At 39.8% G+C, this 22,236-nt stretch overlaps 1 protein-coding gene across 5 annotated transcripts in view; it reads right to left on the bottom strand.

Moving 5' to 3' along the window:
* Positions 1 to 18,080, bottom strand: part of TMEM132D (transmembrane protein 132D) — a 260,679-nt gene extending 242,599 nt beyond the window's left edge. For all 5 annotated transcript variants that reach the window (XR_005102580.1, XR_005102581.1, XM_037377018.1 and 2 more), the window contains exon 1: positions 17,187 to 18,080. Coding sequence is in view for 2 of the 5 variants with exons in the window: in XM_037377018.1 (XP_037232915.1) it covers positions 17,187 to 17,265 (79 nt within the window). In the remaining 3 variants the exon portion in view is untranslated. The remainder of the gene's footprint in view (positions 1 to 17,186) is intronic.
* Positions 18,081 to 22,236: the final 4,156 nt, after the last annotated feature.

Below are 22,236 nucleotides of genomic sequence, written 5' to 3'. Positions count from 1 at the left end.
CAATTTCAATTATTAGCTACCTTTCTGCCCACAGAGATCACAATTTGCCAGTAAACTTGCCCTTTCAATTCACTCAAAGCTTCAATCTATTCCATCTGTGCTCTCTGAACCTTTCATTTCCAATAGGTTCAGGCTAATTCAGAGCAGCCAGTGAGGCTGACAAGCTCTACCTTCTTCCACATTCTTAGGGCTACATGCTGACATCTTAAAAAGAATTTATAAATAAATATAATGTCACTTCCTTCATACAACAAAATAATTGATTTGAATTCCATTAAGGAAGCACATAGGTGTAATTAGGAACCAGTCCATGACTCAGTCATTTGCCCCCGTGCTGGTCACTGTAATAAAATAAAACACTCCTGTAAGTTAGAGACTTTGACCTAAGAGCTGGAAGCCTTAAGAATCAAGACGGACATAATGTTTTAAAAATTGTAACTCTGATAAGCTTTTGTAACAGTCCTTTGCATCTTGATACACACACACTAATAGCAGTGGTGCTTGTGACAGATTAACAATTCCCAGATGGCATTTGCCTACTAGTAGGTACATCCTGGTGGTGGAAGAGAAAACAGGGGTCAGAAACAGGAAGCCTATGCAAGACACGATGAGCCATTAAGACGTACCAATTTAGTCACAGCACTAGTTCATAAGGAAAGAAAAAAACCAAGTGACTAAGAACCGGGAACTGCCTGCATGATAGGCAGATGTGAAAGATCTTATACAATAGTAGTCTGTAATGCTTAGTACAGAGCTGAAAGCCAAAGAGAAAAATGTTAGGCTGACCCAGATCCATGATTATGAAAGGGGGATGCTCAGTTTTTTGGAAACTTGCAAGAGTAGCCATTGCTGATGGCTGAAAGCGACCACAGCTATGCAACTGAGGCAAGGAAATAAAATCCAAACTTCTTCCTGGAAACTCCTGGGTCTTACATCTTCATTACCATACTGCAAACTTCTGTCACCACTGTGACAGAACACAGCTATTCAGAATTGGCTGGCTGGATTTAAAATATAAAGAGGTTTCCAAAATCTTGCAACTCACTATCAAAATACTCAGCATAAAGGTAAGTAGTGTCCACTTCAGGTTGGAGAAGTATAGCTGAATCCAGAATTATAAAGTGGAATGATCACCACATTATCAACAACAGTGGGAGACCTTCCCTCCCCTTCAAAAATTTCAACCAAGCCATAGAAAGGAATTTACTGAGGGAGAGCTGGGACTAATACTATTTGCTATCTAAAATTATCGTATCTTTGTCTAACTTGCATGGCTTTACCTTGGTCATCATTATTACAAGCATACTTTTAGTTTAAAAGTGTTGCTGTTTTATAGATGGAATGGGATGTTATTTTGGTAAGTCTTATCAGCTGAAAACGGCAATTTTAAATATATCAAGTGATTACTGTCAAAGTTTTTACCATTTTGACTGGTTTGCACGCCACTCCATAGGCTTGAACAACATCCAATTGCCACAATCATGATTTTTTTTTCTACAAGTGGAGAATGAAAAGGCCTGGGAACAGATTACTGGAGGTACAGCTTGATATTACAAATAGAACACACAATTGCAGGCTACAGAGGCTTACACTCAGCCCTTTTTCATTTCAGGTCTGGTGAGCATGTGGCATCAGGGTGAGATTATTCAGTCCTGTATTTGTTGGAAAGCTTTTCTTTTTGGTGGGTTATTTTTCCATCAGATCAGGGAGCTGAACCACCTCAATACACAACTGCTGTACAGTTCAAGGTGGTGTCTGAAAAAAAAAAAAAACAAACCAAAAACAACCAACCTAGCCTAAATAAAGGAGAAAAAAAAATTAGTTTTCAGCTGGATTCATCAGCTCTCTGCACGACACATTACTCAACTGCATAAATGCCAATGCCACACAAGAGAGAGAGGTTGCAGCAGCCCCAGCTGAGGAAGATTTAGCCTACTGAGGAGCCATATCATCCATGCTCATTTTCAGAAGAGATTCAGCCAAGTAATGATTACAATTTTTCTTCTGGCTGCTTACAGTCTAGATTTAATTAAAAAAAAAATCAACACCCAAAATACAGGAAAACACCACTGTTCAACTACTGTGCTAACAGTATACCTGTAAATTGCTTCTAAAAAAAAATAATTCCAGGAAACGTCTGTCATAACTGTTTTCTACAGCCAAATTATAAAAATTCTGCACATTTCTCCTGTAAAGCTAGACCTTGACTCCAAAAGACTTATTGTTCCTTGCTGTGGTTTCGCAGCACTTAGCACAGTTTTCATTGCAATACAAAAAACTATGTCATTTCATTGTTTCTTTCTCTTAAGTTGCATGGCATCTATAGCACCACACAATGCATCATTTCTCTGTAACCAACACATTTGACGACTACTTGCCCAGGGCACAAGGCAAGATCTATTGCGAGAGATGTGCAATCTACTTCAGTTGAGAAGGAAACAAAAAACTTTTCAATACCACATTTTACCAGCAGGTCAAGGAAGGGAGCCGAGGGCACTTGCCAACTGTGAGAGCTTCCATTATGCAAAGGAAAGAATGCTGAGAAAAAACCCTTTACTACTGGAAAAAGAGGTGAGAATTAAGAGTTCACATGAAGGAGAAAATATTTTAGTGCAAAAACAAAAGGAGTAACTTTCAACCACTGAATGTAAAGAAGTAGCTGAGCATCAATTATTTTAGTTTTCCTTTCAGGTTCATGAAATAAAGTATGTATAAACCATCCCACATAAGATTATTCTGGAAACAAGCAAAAATCAAATTTGGCTGTTTGTGACTTGAATTTATCATAGGCAAAATTAAGATTTCTTTAGTCCATGAAAAATTACAGTAGTTCAGTATTTGTTTTAGTCTGAAATGAAAGTTAAAATTTCAATTGTCACCCACCAAGGATCTTCTACTGATTTAAAAAAATCAGAGCATTTCACTTGTTTTGCTGAAAAGAGCAAAGCTGCTTTTCCAGTTTTTTATCATCAGCCTACATGGCATATGCCCAGTTCCCCATTCCCCTGGATCAGCTAAGTTCTTTAGCCAGAATATATATGCAAGAAACATTTCCAGTGATTTTGAGAAGCACCTCAGAAAAACAGCTCTGACCCCTGGCCATTTCGCAGAGAAAGAATTGTGTCCTCTTAGTTCAAAATACTTTAACTAATGTGAGGGCAACTTTGCAGTTTGGTAGCATAGCAGTTTTACAGAATCAGGTCAAACGTGTAACTTGCCTGTGAGCTATGGCATACGCATGTGTGAGGGAGTCTGAGGACGTCAGACCTCCTGGGACCGTTCTGGTGAGGAGTATTGTCTGTGCACATACTATATGCCTGAAGCAGGCCACAGAGCACAGGAAGCAGATGTGATTTTCTTTATTATGTGGCCTTCACAACCCCATTCTTCACTATCAGTTCTTACTCTGCAGAGTAGTAGCACAGAACAGAATACAGAGTTTGCTATTTATTTCTTCTTCTTGTCTTCTGACTTTCACATATTTCTTCTTACTTGCCCTCAATCTCAGTTTTCTGGGCTCCCAGCTAGGTTTCCAACTATTTTCTGGTAACTCCTACAGGTCAGTACTAAAAATTCCATGTAATCTCAAAATCTAAGATTACATAGTCTGTATTCCTCCATTATTCCTTCTGTTCATTTCAGTGCTAAAAACAAGACTTGGACTTGCAATTGGAAGGAAACCAGTAATGGCACTGACCTATAATTAAGGAGGCAAGAGAATGTGCAAGCACTACGGAGGAATTTGCTTACTGAGTGTCTGACAGAAACATTTATTCAGTCATTGGAGAAGAAAATGAAGAGGTACCAGAAAGCAAAGGATCAGTCTGATTTAGACCAAACAAATACAACAGATCATCTATTCCTAAAACAGATGTCAAAGAAGCATAAAACATAACTGAAAATACTACAGTAATTCCACAGGTTCCAGATGAGATTTTGATAGTGCCTGTCTGTCAGAAGATAAAACAAGTGTGCGAATGTGTATTTTCTCTGACAAATTGATCCAACTGGCAGCGAACACCTGCAACAAGTCAAAGACCATACCCAAGAAGCTGAGGGAATGATGCAGTGTCACCACACATAGGAAGACTAGGATGGCTACTACTCTCAGGTTGAAAACACAAATGAGAACGTACTTATTAGTAGAAATATGATGGGCTTTAGCACTTCACAGTACGAACAGAAACACGAGAAAGTCCTGTTACATCAAATAACATCCTGCAATGCTCCCTTTGCACTTTGGGGGGAATTTTTCTTCATCCCTCGATCTTCACTGTCTCCTAGCAACCTTCCAGATAGAAGCTGTAGGCCCCATAAAGACAAGGTTTGACAAAGCTAATTACCTGAGAGATCATCCTATGACGTACTCCAACAGCTAAAATCATCTGAGGTCTGGGAATACTCTCTCCTGCACCTGAAGACAGTTACTATAAGGACATCTCTGTGAGGGATATTCAGTTTTGAATTCACTGTTCCTGATCTAGACTGCCAAAGCCAAGATTTGTTAGCACTGAAAAATATGCTACTAAATTCACCATTCTTTTCTGAAGCTGCTGAAAAGAGAACAGCTGAAAAGAATCTCCTTGTGAACCGTCCCTACTATTATTATTCATGTAATTTGATTATTTGATGAGAACCTATATTGCATATGCAGACATTCTAAACATCCAGACTATAAATACCATAACAAATGTCTGCTATATATAGTATTTTCCACTTACAAGCATTTCTTTTTTTTTTCCGTGGTCTGATCCAAACCACATGCATAATTATGATAGGAATAAAAGAAAGGATAAAAAGAGCATATGGCTGCATAGAATTATAAAGAAAACAAAAATAAATGCTTCAACAGTGATTATTGCACCATTACTCTGATCTATTGCTACTCAGGTAAAGAGTCTAAATAAAAAGGCAAGAAAAGACACAGCTGATGTTGAAATACATGTTTTAGACTACTGCAGCAGAAATGGCAGGGAACATTTAAAGCAATACCCAAAGTTACAATATGACAAAGGGGGTAAAAAAAAAAAAAAAGGTAACAGCAGCAACAAGCAACTGCGTAAGGATCACAGACCGTCAGTATTCACCTTAGTTAGCATTTCATCCAATACACAAATGAAGCATTAACAAAAACACAGAGAAAGGAGCACTGAGATACCACTTAAAATATCAGCCTGCTTGATAGCATTTGGGAAATACCATTTTAATTCAAGGGAATTGACAGTGATATTTGCTTTATATTATTTCTAACTTGAAACTGGATCCACTAAATTCAGTCTGAATTCTGGACCTTGAGAAGCTGGGTGATTTCAAAAGACAGCAAGTCCGAAGAAATCTACAAAGAGGTAAATATGAAAACCATAAAGGGAATCTGCACTTTGATACAGTATTGCTAAGATGGACCACAAGCTTTCAACCAAACTAGCTAGAAAATGTAGGAAAACATGCAAACATCAGAGTCACATGATCTGAAAACTTCATATGCACAGTTCTGCTGTTGACCCATTTATTAAATGACAATGGAACTGCCTGTTTCTTCAGCTGCAAAAAAGGGATCTTGCCAATTATCTCACAAATGGTACCCCCCCATGCATATTCCACAAATTAAAAGTACTAAACATCTTAAATGGAAGAAAGGTTCCAAAGTTAATGACTGGTGCGAGTGGTTCTTTCATACAAAGGCACTGCACATCTCAGAATATGCTGAAAAGCTGCCTTAGCCTCATGGTATATTCACTCTATAATGCCACAGCAGCACAGAAGATTGTTTTTCCTGGGGACCTCAGCAACAGCTGTTGTCAAGTAAATGGGCAGCTAGAGGGTTCAGAGGTCCAAATATCTTGTACTGGCTCCCTACACAGATCTACAAGCCATGACCAGTACTGTATAGGGCAGGGAGAAGACAAAAGAAACCCATGCTTCAGATGGAAACTTCATTTTGCCTGGAGGTCAAACTCCATGTAATTTAGAAAAAAGAACGTAAAGACTAAAGAATAGGATTGTGTCTGATTCTCTGTGTGTTTTTGTCAAGCCAGCTTGGAAATTCAGAAGAATCCCTTTTGACTGTTTCAATTTTCATGTCCCATCAATAACAGGAGAGATGAGAGAACAGTTTCATTCATCTGTTTATCTCATCACCACTGTTACCCACAGCATTTGCAACTTACTAATGTGAAGGAGCTTAAAACAAATTCCAAAGACTTAAAGGAGCATAGAAGGAATGAAATATTCCCAAGATCTGTACCATCTGCCAAAATTATTTTTTTGCCATTGTAAACAGTTTGTTGCATTATTAATACAGATATTTTTAATCTTTTCTTTAACAGTTTAGTATAATGGAAGAAACATAAAAACATCTTTATGACATCTTCTTATAAAAAAAATTATGTTCCCTTTATAGTGTTGCTGTTTGAAAAGGGTTAAATAGCTTATTAATTGTAAAATCATGGGATGGCATCTACTTCAGCTCAAAATTTTTCAGTCACACACATGCTTTCATTATATCTGAATCTTTTTCTCTTACACTTCTATTCTTACAGTCCTCTGTGTTCCTCGTGTTGTCCAGCAATCAGGAAAATCAGAATACCACATTCCACTTTCCAATTCAAACACTAAAAATATTTACCACTATTTTTAAGTGGTAAAATGTACATTCTCATCTGAGAAGCAGGGCAGATGCTATGTAAATAGCAAATAAACCAGGTCCAGCTCTGAACAACTTGCATTCTGAGTAGACAAGACAGTTTAAGAGGGAAAGAGAAAGCAGAAAACTGAAGCGATTTTTCAAAGGTTACAGAAAGCCAGTGGATACCCTGACTCCTAAATCACCATTGTGAACCACTACATTCCCCAGCTTTCATAAAGAAGAGAACTCCAACAAGGTAAAACAATTGCATTTCTGTGAAAGGGTAGTAATACCAGACTAAAAAATGGGACAGGAAATAATGCTTTAAAGGGTAATTTTAAAAATAAACTAGCACTATTAGAAGACTATTCCAATCAATCAGTCATTTTCCTATTTTTCTGCCTCTGCAAAATACAGAACAGTATGTAACAGTCATTTTGTTGGAGAAGCCAATGTTCATGGATAGCTTTTCTGAAGAGATTCTGTTTATTTTTAAAAATAAAGAGCATGCTGTCAGAGCTGTAATACAGGCTGGCTCAGTGGAAACCCATTAAAACCACTTTACTGGGCAGATGGTGTCAAAGAGTCAGAAGTATATAACAGAATCCTACTGTGCACAAGTGTTCAGTATGCAAGAAATCATCTCGTTATCAGACAACTGCTGCAGGGAACTCAGTCAGCCACAAAGGATAGACCAGAGCACAGCTAAAGTCACGATAGTCTTGCAACTGTTTGCCCAATAATATGGAAAAGACTATGGAATAAGAGAACCTTAACTGATAAACCCTGAATAAACAAGGAAAGATCTATGAAAAGCATCATCTCAAGCTTTAAAAAGTAATACACTGCTTTTATTGTTAGTCACTGAAGGTGTAATTACTCTGTCATTAAGGGGGATACCATAACTCAGAAAAACTAAAATAAGATTTGAAAATTGTCCACTAAATTTTGTAACCCCATCTTTTCATGCCCTGATTTACAGGATTGCTAAGTAGTTGACATTTCAGTAAATCTCAGTAGGATTTCTGAGAATGGGTATAAAGAAATTCATTAGAGACATCTGGAAATTGTGAACTTGCCCCTACAGTTTTAAAAAACGAAAAATGTCGATTAGTCATATATTAGATGTGCAGTAGCACACAGGTAGATAATGAGACACTCCTTTTGCATACGTTCCTTTTCCATTCTCTTCTACAGAAGCTACACCAAGCTTTTCTAGTGTTTTCATATGAGCTTAATTCTGTAGGCAAGCTTAACATCTAACAAAGTACCTACCACTGAATTACATAGATCCTATGATCTGAGTTAAATAGATCCGAAACAAAATAGACACAATGAATATTAGTGTAAATGGGCTAGATTAGTGAAAACTCTAAAAATATTCATTGTACGCTGCTTATAGAACAACAAAGTTAGATGATAAACTTACAGAGTGTGTATGCACCTCTGTCCTCCACTGGACAGAAATGACGATTGTTCAATTCTGCCCGCAGTCCCATACCGTTGACCACAAAGATACCCTTCCTCAGCTCAAGAGCTATAGGCTTGTGAACACGAGGAAACTAGATCCTACATTTATGTCTGAAAATATGCTAAAGGTGACAGGAGGATAACTGCTGATACATAGCTGTTTTACACATTAAACTGGAAAGTTTTGCAGAGCTGAACAGTTCCTTCAAGAGTAGATTAACACACAATCCACTGAAACACCACCAAGATCTCCTTCATACCAGGAAAACCTAATAATACATCCTATATTACCAAAAGCAACGTCGTAATTTGCCATGCACAGACAACAAAAGTAACTACTCAATGTCCACTACCAAATTACAATTAACCAATCAAGACTGATTACATTAAGACAGAGGTGCAAAACTCTGAAGGATAAATACGGGTATTTCAATGTAGGCATGTGCAAATCACCACTATTTAGTTTTCTTGAAAACAAAGGGAACGGCTCACCATGTCTCAGTATAAAATAGAGGATATAATTATCTGCGAATCCAGGATCTTTGTTAAGTGAGTGGATTGAAGACTAAGTGATATTGTTTTCTTTCTTATATTATATTATGGACTGGATTAATATTCATAGAACCATTTAGGCTGGAAAAGACCTTTGAGATCATTAAGTCCAACCGTTAACCCAGCACTGCCAAGCCCACCACTAAACCACGTCCCTGAGTGCCACACCTACACATCTTTTAAGTAACCTCCAGGGATGGTAGTTCCACCACCTCCCTGGGCAGCCTGTTCCAATGCCTGACAACCTTCCTAATATCCAGTCTAAACCTCCCTGGTGTAACTTGAGGCTTTTTCCTCTTGTTTTGCTACTTGTTACCTGGGAGAAGAGACCACCCCCCCCACCACCACCACCACCACCCCCACCCACCCCCCCCGTCTGCAGCCTCCTGTCAGGCAGCTGGAGAGAGCAGATAAGGCCTCCCCTGAGCCTCCTGCTCTCCAGCCTAAACACCCCTGGATCCATCAGCTGCTTCTCATCAGACTTGTGCTCCAGACGCTTCCCCAGGTCCATCCCCCTTGTCTGGACTCATCCAGCACCTCAACATCCCTCTTGAAGTGAGGGGCCCAAAACCGAACCCAGGATTTAAGGTGCAGACCCACCAGTGCCAAGCAGAAGGGGACGATCACTGCCCCAGTCCTGCTGGCCACACTATTTTGGACACAAGCCAGGATGCTGTTGGCCTCCTTGGCCACCTGGCTCACGTTCAGCCAGCCCTCAACCAGCACCCCCAGGCCCTTTTCAGCCAGGCAGCTTTCCAGCCACTCCATCCCAAGCCTGTAGTGTTGCATGGGGTTGTTGTGACCCAGGTGCAGGACCCAGCACGGAACCCTGAACTTCATACAGTTGGCCTTGGCCCATCAGCCCAGCCTGACCACAATCCTCTGCAGAGCCTCCTCCCCTCCAGCAGATCAACACTCCCCACCAGCTTGGTGTCGTCTGCAAACTGACTGAGGGTGCCCTCGATCCCCTTGTCCAGATCATAAACAGAACTGACCCCAGCACCGAGCCCTGGGGAACACCACGTGTGCCCGGCCACCAGCGGGATGTAACTCCAGTCACCACTGCTCTTTGGGCTCGGCTGTCCAGCCAGCTTTTTAGCCAGCATACAGCACACCCATCACAGCCGCGAGCAGCCAGGTTCGCCAGGAGAATGCTGTGGGAGATGGTGCCAAAGGCTTTGCTAAGGTCCAGGTAGACATCACCCACAGCCTTTCCCTCATCCACTAGGTGGGTCATCTTCTCATAGAAGGAGATCAGATTTGCCAAGCAGGACCCGCCTTTCATAAACCCATGCTGGCTGCGCCTGATCCCCTGGTTGTCTTGCACATACTGCATGATGGCACTCAGATTGATCTGCTCTATAACCTCCCTAGCACCAAGGTCAGGCTGACAGGTCTGTAGTTCCCTGTATCCTCCCTTCCTGCCCTTCTTATAGGTGGGAAATTCAGATACATATTGGCTAGTTATCTCTGCCAGTTTTGGATTCCTCCTCTTGTAAAATGCATTTACATAATGTATACTGAAGACATAAAATGTACACTTGTAAAAATATATAAAATATATAATATGTATATAATATATAAAAATATATAATAATATATAAAATAAATAAAAAGCCAGGAAGTGATGTTAAAGGCCAATACAATTCAATGTTCTGAGATCATTTAGCATTAGATGAGACTAAACTCTGACTTGTATGATTTTCTTAGCATGCAAAACATGCAGCCTCATCTGTATGAATATCTGGACATCTGCCTGGCTCCTCAGCAAGAGGTCTGCAGACTGTCTGCTCAACAGCCTGCCTACCTTGAAAGCAAAGAGATAAAAAGGCATGCTGCAGAGCATCCTGGTTCAGCTAGAGAGAATGCTTCTCCTGTTGCTTAGTCTGTTTCATAAAGTTGTATACATCAAGAATAAAGAGTGTGTCAGCATCTTTCCATACTTCTGCTTGGTGTGCTCATCATTATTGCCCCTGCAACTTCTTTGTATGTAACTAGCTAATTCTTTTATTTTCCTCTTTTTATAGGATCTATGTATTCAATATCCTTCACCCTTCTCAAGTTTTACAGCCTACATGGTCATTTTTACATGTGGATGTATTTTGCTTGCTCTAGCTGCAAAACTGCAAACTAATGAGGCCCAATGTGTTCCACCAAGGAGAAGAGCAGCTATTAAAAGACATCATTAGCAGAAAAGCAAGTGAGTATAAAACTGAATAAATAAAGGCCAAGAGGTGGTTACTAACCATTACCATAGAAAATGTCTGGAACGCCTTATCCAAACCATCCAATACAGCACCATGACAAGTCTTGATTTACAAATAAACCCCCAAATAAGTAAACATATCAAATCAATTCAAATTTACTTTAAAAACAGAGCTAGGACTGTGAGAAGGTGAAGTGACTATAGGAGGAGGGAAGAGGCCTTCTATTTTTAAATTTGTGCAAACGCTGCATCAGCATAGATACATGCACTACCAACCATTTCTACATGGTTCATACATGAAACAAAAATGTATGCATTTTGCTGAGCAACTTTCAAGGAGACAATCATCTGCAACACAGAAAACTCCATCCAGAAACGTTTCTGGAAACATTAATTAAAAAAACAAAACTGAGGGTGTAAGAACAGACAAACATGGTCTGCAAGTACAGCAAAAGCCTTTCAGGAAGTTAATTGACCCTACACTGCAGATGCCATTTAAGCAACTGGCAGACGACTACTACGATGTTTCACTGAACCACTACTCAATGTTGATTTAAGTGAACCTGTGCTGCAGTGGATTAGAAACACTCACAGCATCGGTGATTGTGTCTGAAGTACTGAGGCGATATCAAACACTTCAGAGAAATACTTTACGTTACCACAGTTAGTCCCACTACAGTGGTTTTTCCTCAACCCTTTTAAGGACAAAAGGCATCTAACTTTTTGAAAGAAATCCGGACTGTTTTACACAGTATCGTCACAAAGGTCTTTGTTTAAAAACACAAATTGGGATGAACTCTGAAAGCTGTCTTGTTACTTCTATTTCCTCCCCTTGTTTTTTTCCTAGCTTGCATGCATAAGGTTTCTGCCACTGGTTTCACAACCCTGATCAGATGTTCTATGAATCACCACTGGTGTGTGGGCCACAGGCTGAAAAAATACCACTCCAGAAAACTCTGTCTACACTCTGAATTAAAGCTTACTAAAGGCAATGATACTGAATGTAATGGGCTCTGGATCACACCCACTGTGGATCAATAGATGGATATAACATTTCATATTACAGACCTAGAAGTAAATCATCCTCTAGGTCAAGCTTAAGTCACACTACTATAGTAGAAGCTTACAGAGATACTACATAGGCTGTACCTCTTTGGAGGTTATAGATACTCAATCCATTAATTTTGTGGGGCCATCAGACTAACACATTACACTGGAATTAAGTCTATTTAATAAAAGAAGCAATCAAGGACATGAAGAACCCAGTCCTCATTCTACAGTTAATTTTCCCCCCATGGAGGAGGGTGAAGTAGCCTAACATGCTCAAACGTGTACTTTAAATCTGCTCATAATAATTAGCGTTATCTAAATGTCTCTGAACTATTTAAAATCCACTTCATTTTGAACTGCCATTAATAATGCAGTAGGCAAAGACTGCTAAAAATCAAGTAATTTAATGTAACACTTCATAAGCCAAACCTGCAATGAATCTCAGCCGCCTCTTGAGCTTCTCTGCAATCAATCTGTATGGAGTCATGTTTATATATCCTAGGACCAGTGACAGACTGCCACTAGACTTAGCATCCACAACAACCTCAGGAGGTTTTATTTAATGCGAATGCAGCATGAAAAATCAGATTATCTTCTGATTCTCTCTTTTATTATATAAAATTGATCTTTATTGAATAAAGCTGCTTTTATTAATATCTAAAACATTGGTTGGTGTCACAGAGCCTGTCAGTCCTATGGAACTAATAAAAGAAAAGACAGAAGTAAAAAATGACGTTACAGGGAAGTATTAGAAAGCAAAATCACATTAAGCCAGTATTGCAGCTGAAAAATAAAACATGGGTCTAGCTGTAGTTTTTTAGTTTTGCCTGATTTTATTGTTTTTACTGAAAGAAAAGAGATCAGAATGGGGCTTCTCCCAGAAGTACACTGTGGCTAGAAACACAGCAAGAACAAAATACTGCAAGTTAGTTTCTCCTTCCCTTGTATAATGTCTCAAACAACTCTAAGTTCAATGCAGCTGGGACAAGTACAAAAACATCAGTTTTATGGGAATGTCTTGAACCTTAAAGTAGAAAGATTTCCTTTACTTTTTCAGTTTTTAAGAAAACTTTTTGGGTTTATGCATATAGGCAAAGCTTATACAAAAATCTCCTACTGACCACACCTGTACTTTATGTCCACCTAAGCATCGGTCATCTGAAACCAGAATGCAGTAAATTTTCTGTACATACCAATCGTACAGCTAGAGCAACAGATGCCTATGATGAGTCTGTCTACAAGTAATGTCAGCACTGTTGCTTTGAGAAAAAGAACGCGTCCCTCATTATCACAATCAAAATCTGCCAACACGAAACGAAATTCAACCCTGAACTGCCTAGTCACCACCAAGAAGGAAGGGGAAAAAACAAATGTGTATCTTAAATAAAATAATCTTCATTTTTGACACCATATACAGCACTGTTTTCCATTACAAATAAAACTACCCATGTTCCAGAGTAATGAAGCCCAAAGTAAGTAGTGCTGAAACACAGTCTGTTGCACTCCTCAGCTTTTGATTTTCCATGTATCTACTTACATTCTACTTACATATAGTCCACAGTGCGCTTCAATGTCAGTGGCAGATCTGAACAAAAAGGTCTTCAGAAATGGCCCACAGCCTTGTGGAAGATGGAATATAACTAACAAACTCAGCTGCACAGTTCTTTGCACACCACTACCCCCACTGAAGCCAGTGGATGCACAAGTGAGATTAAAGTGAAGTAGCTTCCTATACAACTATAGTTCACAAAGATATAACCCACTAAAATCATAAGTGAAGTATTTGAGCAATGTGGACAGAATGATATATTCTGATACTAAGTACCGTCAAGGAATCAGTAAAATTTCCTAGAAAAAGCCAAAGATCGAGTTTGTCCATAATGAGACAAAAAAAAATCTACAGTATAATATTCAATGAAAATCAAAACAGTCCAAAGATTAATGTGGAAATTCCAAAGGAAACAGAAGCAATTTAAATCCAAATATCCAGATACTTATCTCCTATAACGTAAGCAATATAAAAGTTTGGGACTTTAGTTTCTGAGAGATCTCCACACATGCACTTTCCTATAATACCAGACTGGCATCACTGCAAATGTATTATCTGCATCTCTGGCCTATGGGGAATGCTCTTAGGCGTGTACAAGGAAATCCTGCCTAACACAGTTGCCAAGCCTCCACATTTATAAAACTGAGGGGAAAAGAAAATCAAAACAGCAGGTATGTGGCCTGAGATCTCATTAGAAAGTGACTGTAGGAAGATTTCAGCCTGGGATGACAAAGAACACTGAATGCTCAGCAGAACGCAGGCAGAAAAAGTCACTAAAATACTCACTTATTTTGTTTACTGACAAGTTAGACCTGAAATTTGAAATTAATGAAATCAGGGCGTTTATTATAACGTAAAAGGATCCTCAATCTGAAGTCTCACAATATACATCCTAATATTGTTTAGAGTCTTAGAGAAGATGTTCAGTTCATTATAGACTTAAACCAAGAATGGAACCTGGTGTCTAAGTATTAAAGTTTTTATTCTACATCAACAAAACTGATGAGACGCTTTCCCCTTAAACAAGTGAACAGAATGTCCATATTATTGTGCCTGTTGTATTAGTCTGTGTTTTCATTAATGTCAGCTGGACTTGGTTACTTTTCAATTGAAGATTCCTGAAGATTTTTATATTTTTTTTACCGTTGATACCAAATAGCAAAATGCTGAACTGACTGAGGGTAAGAACTGACTCCCTAAGACCGACTCAAGAAAATTAGCTGAAGGTACAGCTGTGAAATGCAAATGCCCCCGTAATCACATTTACATAGCCTTATAATCTCCATCCTTTGTCTCTCTCTCTATATATATATATATGTATACACACATACATAATTAGACTGACAATATATTATAATACATGGATTATATCATCAGTGACAAATCAGAAATTGAAGCTCATTATTGAAAACAACATTTCATTTCTCAGGCTGAGGCTATTTTCCACACTTACAAAATAAAAGCAAAGCAAAACCACAATAGTATTCTCAAGTCTTCAACATTATTACCTGAATGATTTGGAACCTGTGCAGTAAAAAGGTGTGTTGCCATGGTTCTGAGTAATCAGCAACAGACCTATACAGACAGCTGATTGCTGTTGCACATTAAAAGATTTTCTGTCTCTTTAGCAAAACTTTGTCATGATGTCATAAATGAAAGGGTTTTTCTATTAACAACAAAGGCATCAAAGAAACATGCCTGTAGTAGTAATTAACTATTTTTTTTGCTTGTTTGTTTATTTTTGTGTTCTTACAGGGCGAGGGTGGGGAGAATCAACCTTTTACACTGTCAAGTTTATACTGTAAATCTCTGGAACACTCTGGTCTTTTCAGAGTGCTCTAAGGCATAGTGGTACAGATGGAATCTGTTACCAAGTATGGAAACAGACAGTAACATTACAGATAGATATCTGTATTACTAACCAGCAACGAGTCCCAGCAATCACGCAGTAGTACATGGATAGCTGAAGTGCAAAATAAATAGCACAGACAATACCAGTAATTCTACATGTGATCTCACGTATCTGGTTTCAAGGCATACCAGATTTAATAAGACTTCAAAATCACAACACACAGAAAAATCTCACTTATAAATTTTTATAGCATTTTTTCCCACCTAAGAGACCTCCTTTCTAAGTCCAGTTTTCTGCCTATGTTTATTTTTCAAAGCAAATGTAAGTAATATTTAAGAATAAAACTGCGTATGAACATTATAATTGCTGAGCTAGCAGTAAGACAAACACTGTACTCTGTAGGACTGAAATGTCACTTAGACTCCAACCTTGGAATAAGCTGCAATCTCAGTCAAACACTATGTTAGTGTTAAGGCTGTAAACTGAAACACCAAAACCCAGGAAACTAAAAAGTGAATATTCTTATTACATCGTTAGCCTATCCAAAGTACTGATACTGCTTATCATAAAAAACATACTTTACAACCTTGCTGGAAAATCAAAAGCTTCTGGTGTGCAACGTGAATGAAGCAATCTTTTGAAAAGACTCGGACTTCCAATCCCTGCTGCTAATGCATTTCCAATTGGGGCTTTAAAACTGTAGTTATGTAGGCACTGCATTTGAAGAGGTTTATAATTTTGTTACTTCCTTTCTTAACCTGTTCTAAGGAAAAAATGAAAAGTAAATCTAATACTGATGGAGGGCAAAATACTCAGCTATGTATTTCTCTGGTGGTTCCCTGTAAGTTCAGTTCTGGATAAAAAGTAATTGGTGAAAATAACTCTTAGAGGAAAAAAGAATAGTGCTGGTATTAGAAATTATAAAAAGATGTTAAGAATAAATAATACCTTTTATAAAATATTCATGTTTATAAGCACAACTCTACCAAAAGGTTTGCAAAATCGCTGATTAAATGCATACACTATTATTCCTCTCTGAAGACTAATCACATGTGAACAATAATTTTGGGTTTCTGCCAAAATATAGCTGTTGAAGCACAATGTCTTCTCAGTAGAAATGTGTGTTTCTCCAAATTTACATTCCACAGGAATAGGTTGGAATCATCTAAATTAAATACTGCAAAAAAACATTCACATTTCGGCTGATGCCACTGATGAGAACTAAGTTCAAAGGAGAATTTAAATGCACACAAAAATGTGTGCATTATCTATACGTTTTCTGATTCTTACTGTAAACACACTTGAGGGCAACAAGAAGGTATCACTGAGTTCTCTGAAGTCATGCTGTCAGGACATTCACATTCTATTTAGCACGCAGAATATCATACACCTAGTTCAGGCTCTCATCAAAGCTTTTAAACATTTCAGTAAGCATGTATTCCTCTGGTCCAATAAAACATTGCCAGCCAGTCTGATATACAAGATTTTTAATTTGGAACATTACCCAGAAGGTAACAGTGGGGCTGCTAATTCCAATAGCTTGTACCTCTGAAGATTTCAAATTTCCACACTGCAAACCCTTTGTAATCCAAAGCTGAGTTACCAGCATCTACTACATCATCAAAAGTACAATATGACAGGCAACAAATCCTCAGTAAATGGGTAGACTGTCGTAGTGGACCAATAAAAAAAATCCTGCTACTCAGGATTTCCAATCATGATATCTTTGTTTTTGACTAGCACATGACTCCCTCCCATGTCTTTCAGTCACGAACTGTGGGTATTGACAATCAAGGCATTACTGAGACAGGGGACACAGAGGTTATGTATGCAAAATAAACAAGAAACAACATGCAGTACAACAGAAGAGACTGATACTTACCTTTGGAAAAAACTGCTGCCAGGCTCAAGAGGAGAGGTGAAAACAGATGTCCCATATTGCTAATCCCAGAAGCACACATATTAGGGTGTGTGGAAAAGTTAGGGCTCAGTTACACACACCTTGTAGTCAAAATCAAAATCGAGCAGCTGGAGAGGCTGCATTTTCAGAAAAGGTCATCTGGGGAGTGCAAGAGGCATTTCCTTCAGAGAGAGGACTTCTTTAGCTTTAACCACCCTCTTTCCTCCCTCCTTTCTTCAAAACATATGATGCTGTGAAAGAAAAACCCTCTCTTCTCAATAAATAAGATAGGAAACAGTTCTGCTTAAAATCGCACCCCCCGGCCTCAACTGACTGAGACAGGCAAGCAATCCTCTACCCCAGAATAGCCCCGAGCTGACAGGGTCTGGTACACTGGGCAGGGGGGCTCCATACACCGCTGGCTCCTCAGGTGGAGACCTGCATGTCCACTCGTGCCCACGCTTCACAAAGCCAGTGTCCGCATCCCGGTGGAAAAGCACGTTGGCTCCCCAGCCATCAAAGTTTTCCTTTAGGTGATGCGAGTAACCCTGAAATCATCCAGACACAAAGATAGGGCTTTTGTTGTTGTTGCGCTTTTTTCTTTTTAAGTTCCCAATATCCTCATTGACTTGTTTGACTTTCTGCACGAGAGGCAAGGGGCGAGCGCGGCTCCCTCCAGAAGGTCATTGTCACAGATGTGCTTACTGCTCCCGGGGCCGACGGGCGCAGCGGCCGCGGCCGGCGGGCACCTGCCGCCCCAGCGGATGCCGCACCGGGGCGCCGGCCCCGGCCCACCCGCCCGCTCGCCTCCTCCGGCCCCGGCCCATCCTACGCGTGCCGCGGTTGCTGTTGACAGGGAGACTGAGATTTAAGCCGGGAGATGTCGCGAAAAATAACAAAATGAGGAGGGAAACAAATAAATAAATAAGCACGCGATCCAAGCCCCGCCTCGCACCAGGCAGCCCCAATCGCCGGGCAGCGGGGCGCGGAGCGGGGCGGGACCGCCCGGCCCCCCGGCCGCGGCTGGGCGCAGGGGAAGGCGAGCACCGCCACTCCCGGGGGCTGCCGTCCGGCGGCGGCTCGCCCTCGGCAGGGAGGGGAGCGGTGGCTCCGCGGGCCCGGGCAGAGGGCGGCGCCGGGCCGCTACAGCCAGCCCAGCCAGCCCTGCCTGCACGGATGGCCCCGCGCCGCGGACGGACACTGCCGCTCTGCCGCGCCGGCACGGCTCCACGGGCCAGCGGCCGGGGTGCTCGGCCAGAGCCGCCGGGCCGGGCACAAGCCTCGCTTCTCCCAGCGCCCGAACAAACCGCATCCCTCCGGCTGCCAGAAGCGACAAAGCACGCCGCTTTGGCATGTGTACATGCTGCATGTGATTAGGTTTTGGCTCCTTCCCTCCTCCAAACGTAGCACGTATTCAGCTCTCCCTAAGCCACTGAAACAGTCGTGTGCCAAACGGAGTGCGGCACAGCCAGAATAGGGAAATCACGTGAAGCCTGTAGTAAAATACTACATAAGTATTGCAAAAAGCACAGGAAAAACCTATATTTGATATAAATAGTAGGTATCTTGGTATAAAAAGTGCTGTGGAAAAATAACCAACGACTTGTTTTCCATTACAGAAGGTACCAATGTGAGAACCATTCCACTGACCCAACCCTTTGGTCAAGCTTACTGGAGAGATTTGTATTACCCTTGGCAGATAAAACTGCAACAAAACACAATTTACCTCAGCCCAAACAAAACAAAGCAAATGCACCAAACAAACACACACAAACTACAAGAACTTCCAGCCACTTTGTTCCTTCATCAAGTACATGTTTGGGAGCAATAAAAACATTCTTATACTAACATCCACAATGCTCAAGCTTTAAAATAGATCTATCAAAACAGACTTGCAAACTCTATGCTTTCTGTTTGCCAACACTGAGAAACAGGTGAACCACTATGCAATGAAAAAAGGCTGTATTCTGTGTGATGCTGTGAACTCATTTTAGAAGTTCACATCAGTTTGAGAAGTACTATCAGTCCCAGAGACGTTCCCCAGACCTGAAACGAACCCCATACATCTAGAAATGGCAGTATATCTGAAACAGAAGTGCACCATCTCAGAACATCTGCTATCTGAAAGAAGATTTAAAAGATGTTATTGACAGGATGTGTAATATGTTGTCCAACATAGGAAGTAGATTACAACACCTAGTCCAAGATGTTACAACACCTATCCAAGAGAAAACAATCATCATCTGGAGGAGGAAGTCAATGCCCAGCTTTGTTCAGTAGCAGGGTGAAATACACCAGCATACTGTACCGGTTAATCTTTATTCTGATGGATAAGGAGAAGCTTCCTATATTCTACAAAAAAGTGTGAAAAGTTCAAGGAAAAAAGAGCTTTCTCTCCAGATAAAGTTGTGAGGGGTTTTATTACAAACTTTATTTTTTAAGAAAAAAAATTATTTTAATACTAAAAAAAACTTGTTTCTCTTCTCTTTACTTTCTGACTCCACCTGGTTTTTACTTCCAGTTATTTTGTGCAATGTTTGGAGATGTTTTGCACATATCAGGCACTCAGGGTAACTAGACTGAAAGAACAGAAGAAACAGTTACAGAATTGCAGAGTGAGAGGGAGTTTTAATGCCAGTTGAATTGTATTTGCAAGATTAGTTCTTTCCCTTCTTCTTTTTGTATTTTCCAACACCACTATTGAAACAGCAGACTTGGAAGCATTTAATTTTCCAGCAAAAATATGGGAAGTAGGGAACCCAATATCATTTATACCAGTCCAAAGTGATGCTACTCACTGAACAGAATAATTTCCAAGTTTGGTCTTGTGAAAACAACAACAAAAAAATTAATTTAGGCTATTATTTTTTCCTTAATGTTTTTAGTCACTCTGAAAGGTCAATAACTAATTGTTAATTTTTATGTATCAACAGCCTTTTTGCTCCAAAGCACTCTGCAGACATTTTACTTTTAGTAGGTACACATAATATTTTGTCAACATCCTCATCCTCTTGCACTATCCTGTTATCCACATGAATCAGCTTTGGGTCTCAAGCCTTCTCACAAAGTCAACTGACTTACAAATAAACCGTTGATTCCAGTCCCTTCAGAAATGAGTAAGTGTACTCACTGAGTGTGCCCTGCACAGAAATAATCTTCTCTTTGGTTTAGTAGGTATTTTACTGAAGTGATAGTTGATGGTTAGGCCACTTCCCAAATTTCACTCTGCAGAATGGGTGTCCCAATTCTAGTTCCTTCCTATGACTCCAGGTGACAACACTTCACCTGTCAAACTCTAGCCTAGCTATCTAACTCTCCAAGAAAATCACATCAATCCATACTACTCAGTAATGAGAAAACATCTTCCTGTTTGACAAGCAATATGTTATTTTGGCAAGTACATCCCATTTTGTCTGGGTAGTTAATACAACTAATTGTGAAGGAAGAACTGGCTTTAGGAAAACACAAGGGACAATGAAGAGACCAGCATTCACACAACCTATAGCTAACTGTAAAGGTAGAAAACTGATTAATCTGCATACAGCAAGTTAATGAGAAAATTCATCGTTACCTGAGACATCTTGTTTCATCTTCAATGAGATATATCAAATAATATATAAATAATCTACATTATGTGTTAAAACTGCTAATTGTTCTCTTAAGTTTATCAATTCAAAAAACATTTTTCAAACAAAAATGTGGAGACAGTAATGTTCCCTCATTAACAGGCTAGAAGTCCAAGTCTGGCAGAAGCCCTACTGACACAGCAAAGAACAGCAGACTACAGAAAAGTAGCCAACTGGTCTAGCAAAAATGTTCCTCTGCCCAATATTCTACACTTCCATGTATATATACACACACACACAGAAATACAGAATGTGTCCAGTGATCTGAAAGCAAACAATTCATTCTGAAAGCCAATTCTCTCTGTGACCACAGACCTGGAACAGCAGGGCAGATTACAGAGTCTTTTAAACTGAGCAGTTACACATTGTTCTCCAAATTAGCTGAGCACTGTCAAAGTCAGTGCATACTTTACCACTGATTTTTAGAGAGATTTTCACTCCTATTTTTCTCTCCCCACACTGCTTGAAGATTGCACAGAGGGCACTGAAATGGATTATCTGGGTTTGTTACTGCACAACATCCAAAATAAGGAGCAGTTAGAATCACAGATTCAGAAGATGAAATGGAATCAGCATGCTCAGTTTGACCTCCCAGCAATTTTATACAGTTTAATGTGTTGTCTCCAAAATATTTAGTAGTTGTGACACAGCAAGTGTACTGTGAATGCCATTCATAAGGCAAAACAGAAGTTGTTACACTGTTATTTTATGTTTCTGTCACTCATTTCTTCATCACATCTGTCTGCCATCTTTTCTCTCTGTTTAGGTAATGCAGAGTCTTTGGGGAAGGGACTTCCTCCTGTCGCATGTGTACACTACACTACATCTTGGGCAGCTGAGTCACAGCCAGCAGCTGAAGTCTTTGTGTGATGCTCCCACATAAATAATATGAAAATCCAAACAGATAATGGGAGATGCTGCAAAGACCAAGCTGAGTCATGCTCTTCAATTTCAATTTAATTTCTGGATCTTAATCTCTTTTGACATTAACTAGCACTTAGATTTTTCTTCTGTGACAGCAGAGTGAAGCATTAAATCCTTGTTGACTTGTTCAAAACCAATTCTCTCACCTGCTCACTCATACCACATAGGAAAATAAAAAATATAATCACTTCGTTTGCTTATACTGCTTCTGTTGTATAAGAAAAGCAGATCTAGTTCAAAATCTTCACCAGGCTGAAATACAAATCTATTTGACAGCTTGTAGTTCTGCTGTCAATGATAATACCCCTTGGAGTGCCTATCTTTTTAATGATCAAAGGCTAACCTTGGTAGTGAACAGTATTTCTATCAGGCTACTTTATGTTGCTGGGCGTGCTGTCAGTTCACAATAGCTGAAAAAGTAGACTATGTCAGTCGGGTTTTTACCCTCCTTTACTTGTTTCCAATGAAAACTCAAAAATAGC

Source organism: Falco rusticolus, chromosome 1 (assembly GCF_015220075.1).
Source record: "Falco rusticolus isolate bFalRus1 chromosome 1, bFalRus1.pri, whole genome shotgun sequence".
Lineage (NCBI taxonomy): Eukaryota > Metazoa > Chordata > Aves > Falconiformes > Falconidae > Falco > Falco rusticolus.
Note: the sequence above shows the minus strand (reverse complement) of the source record. Positions and strands in the feature narration are given on the sequence as shown.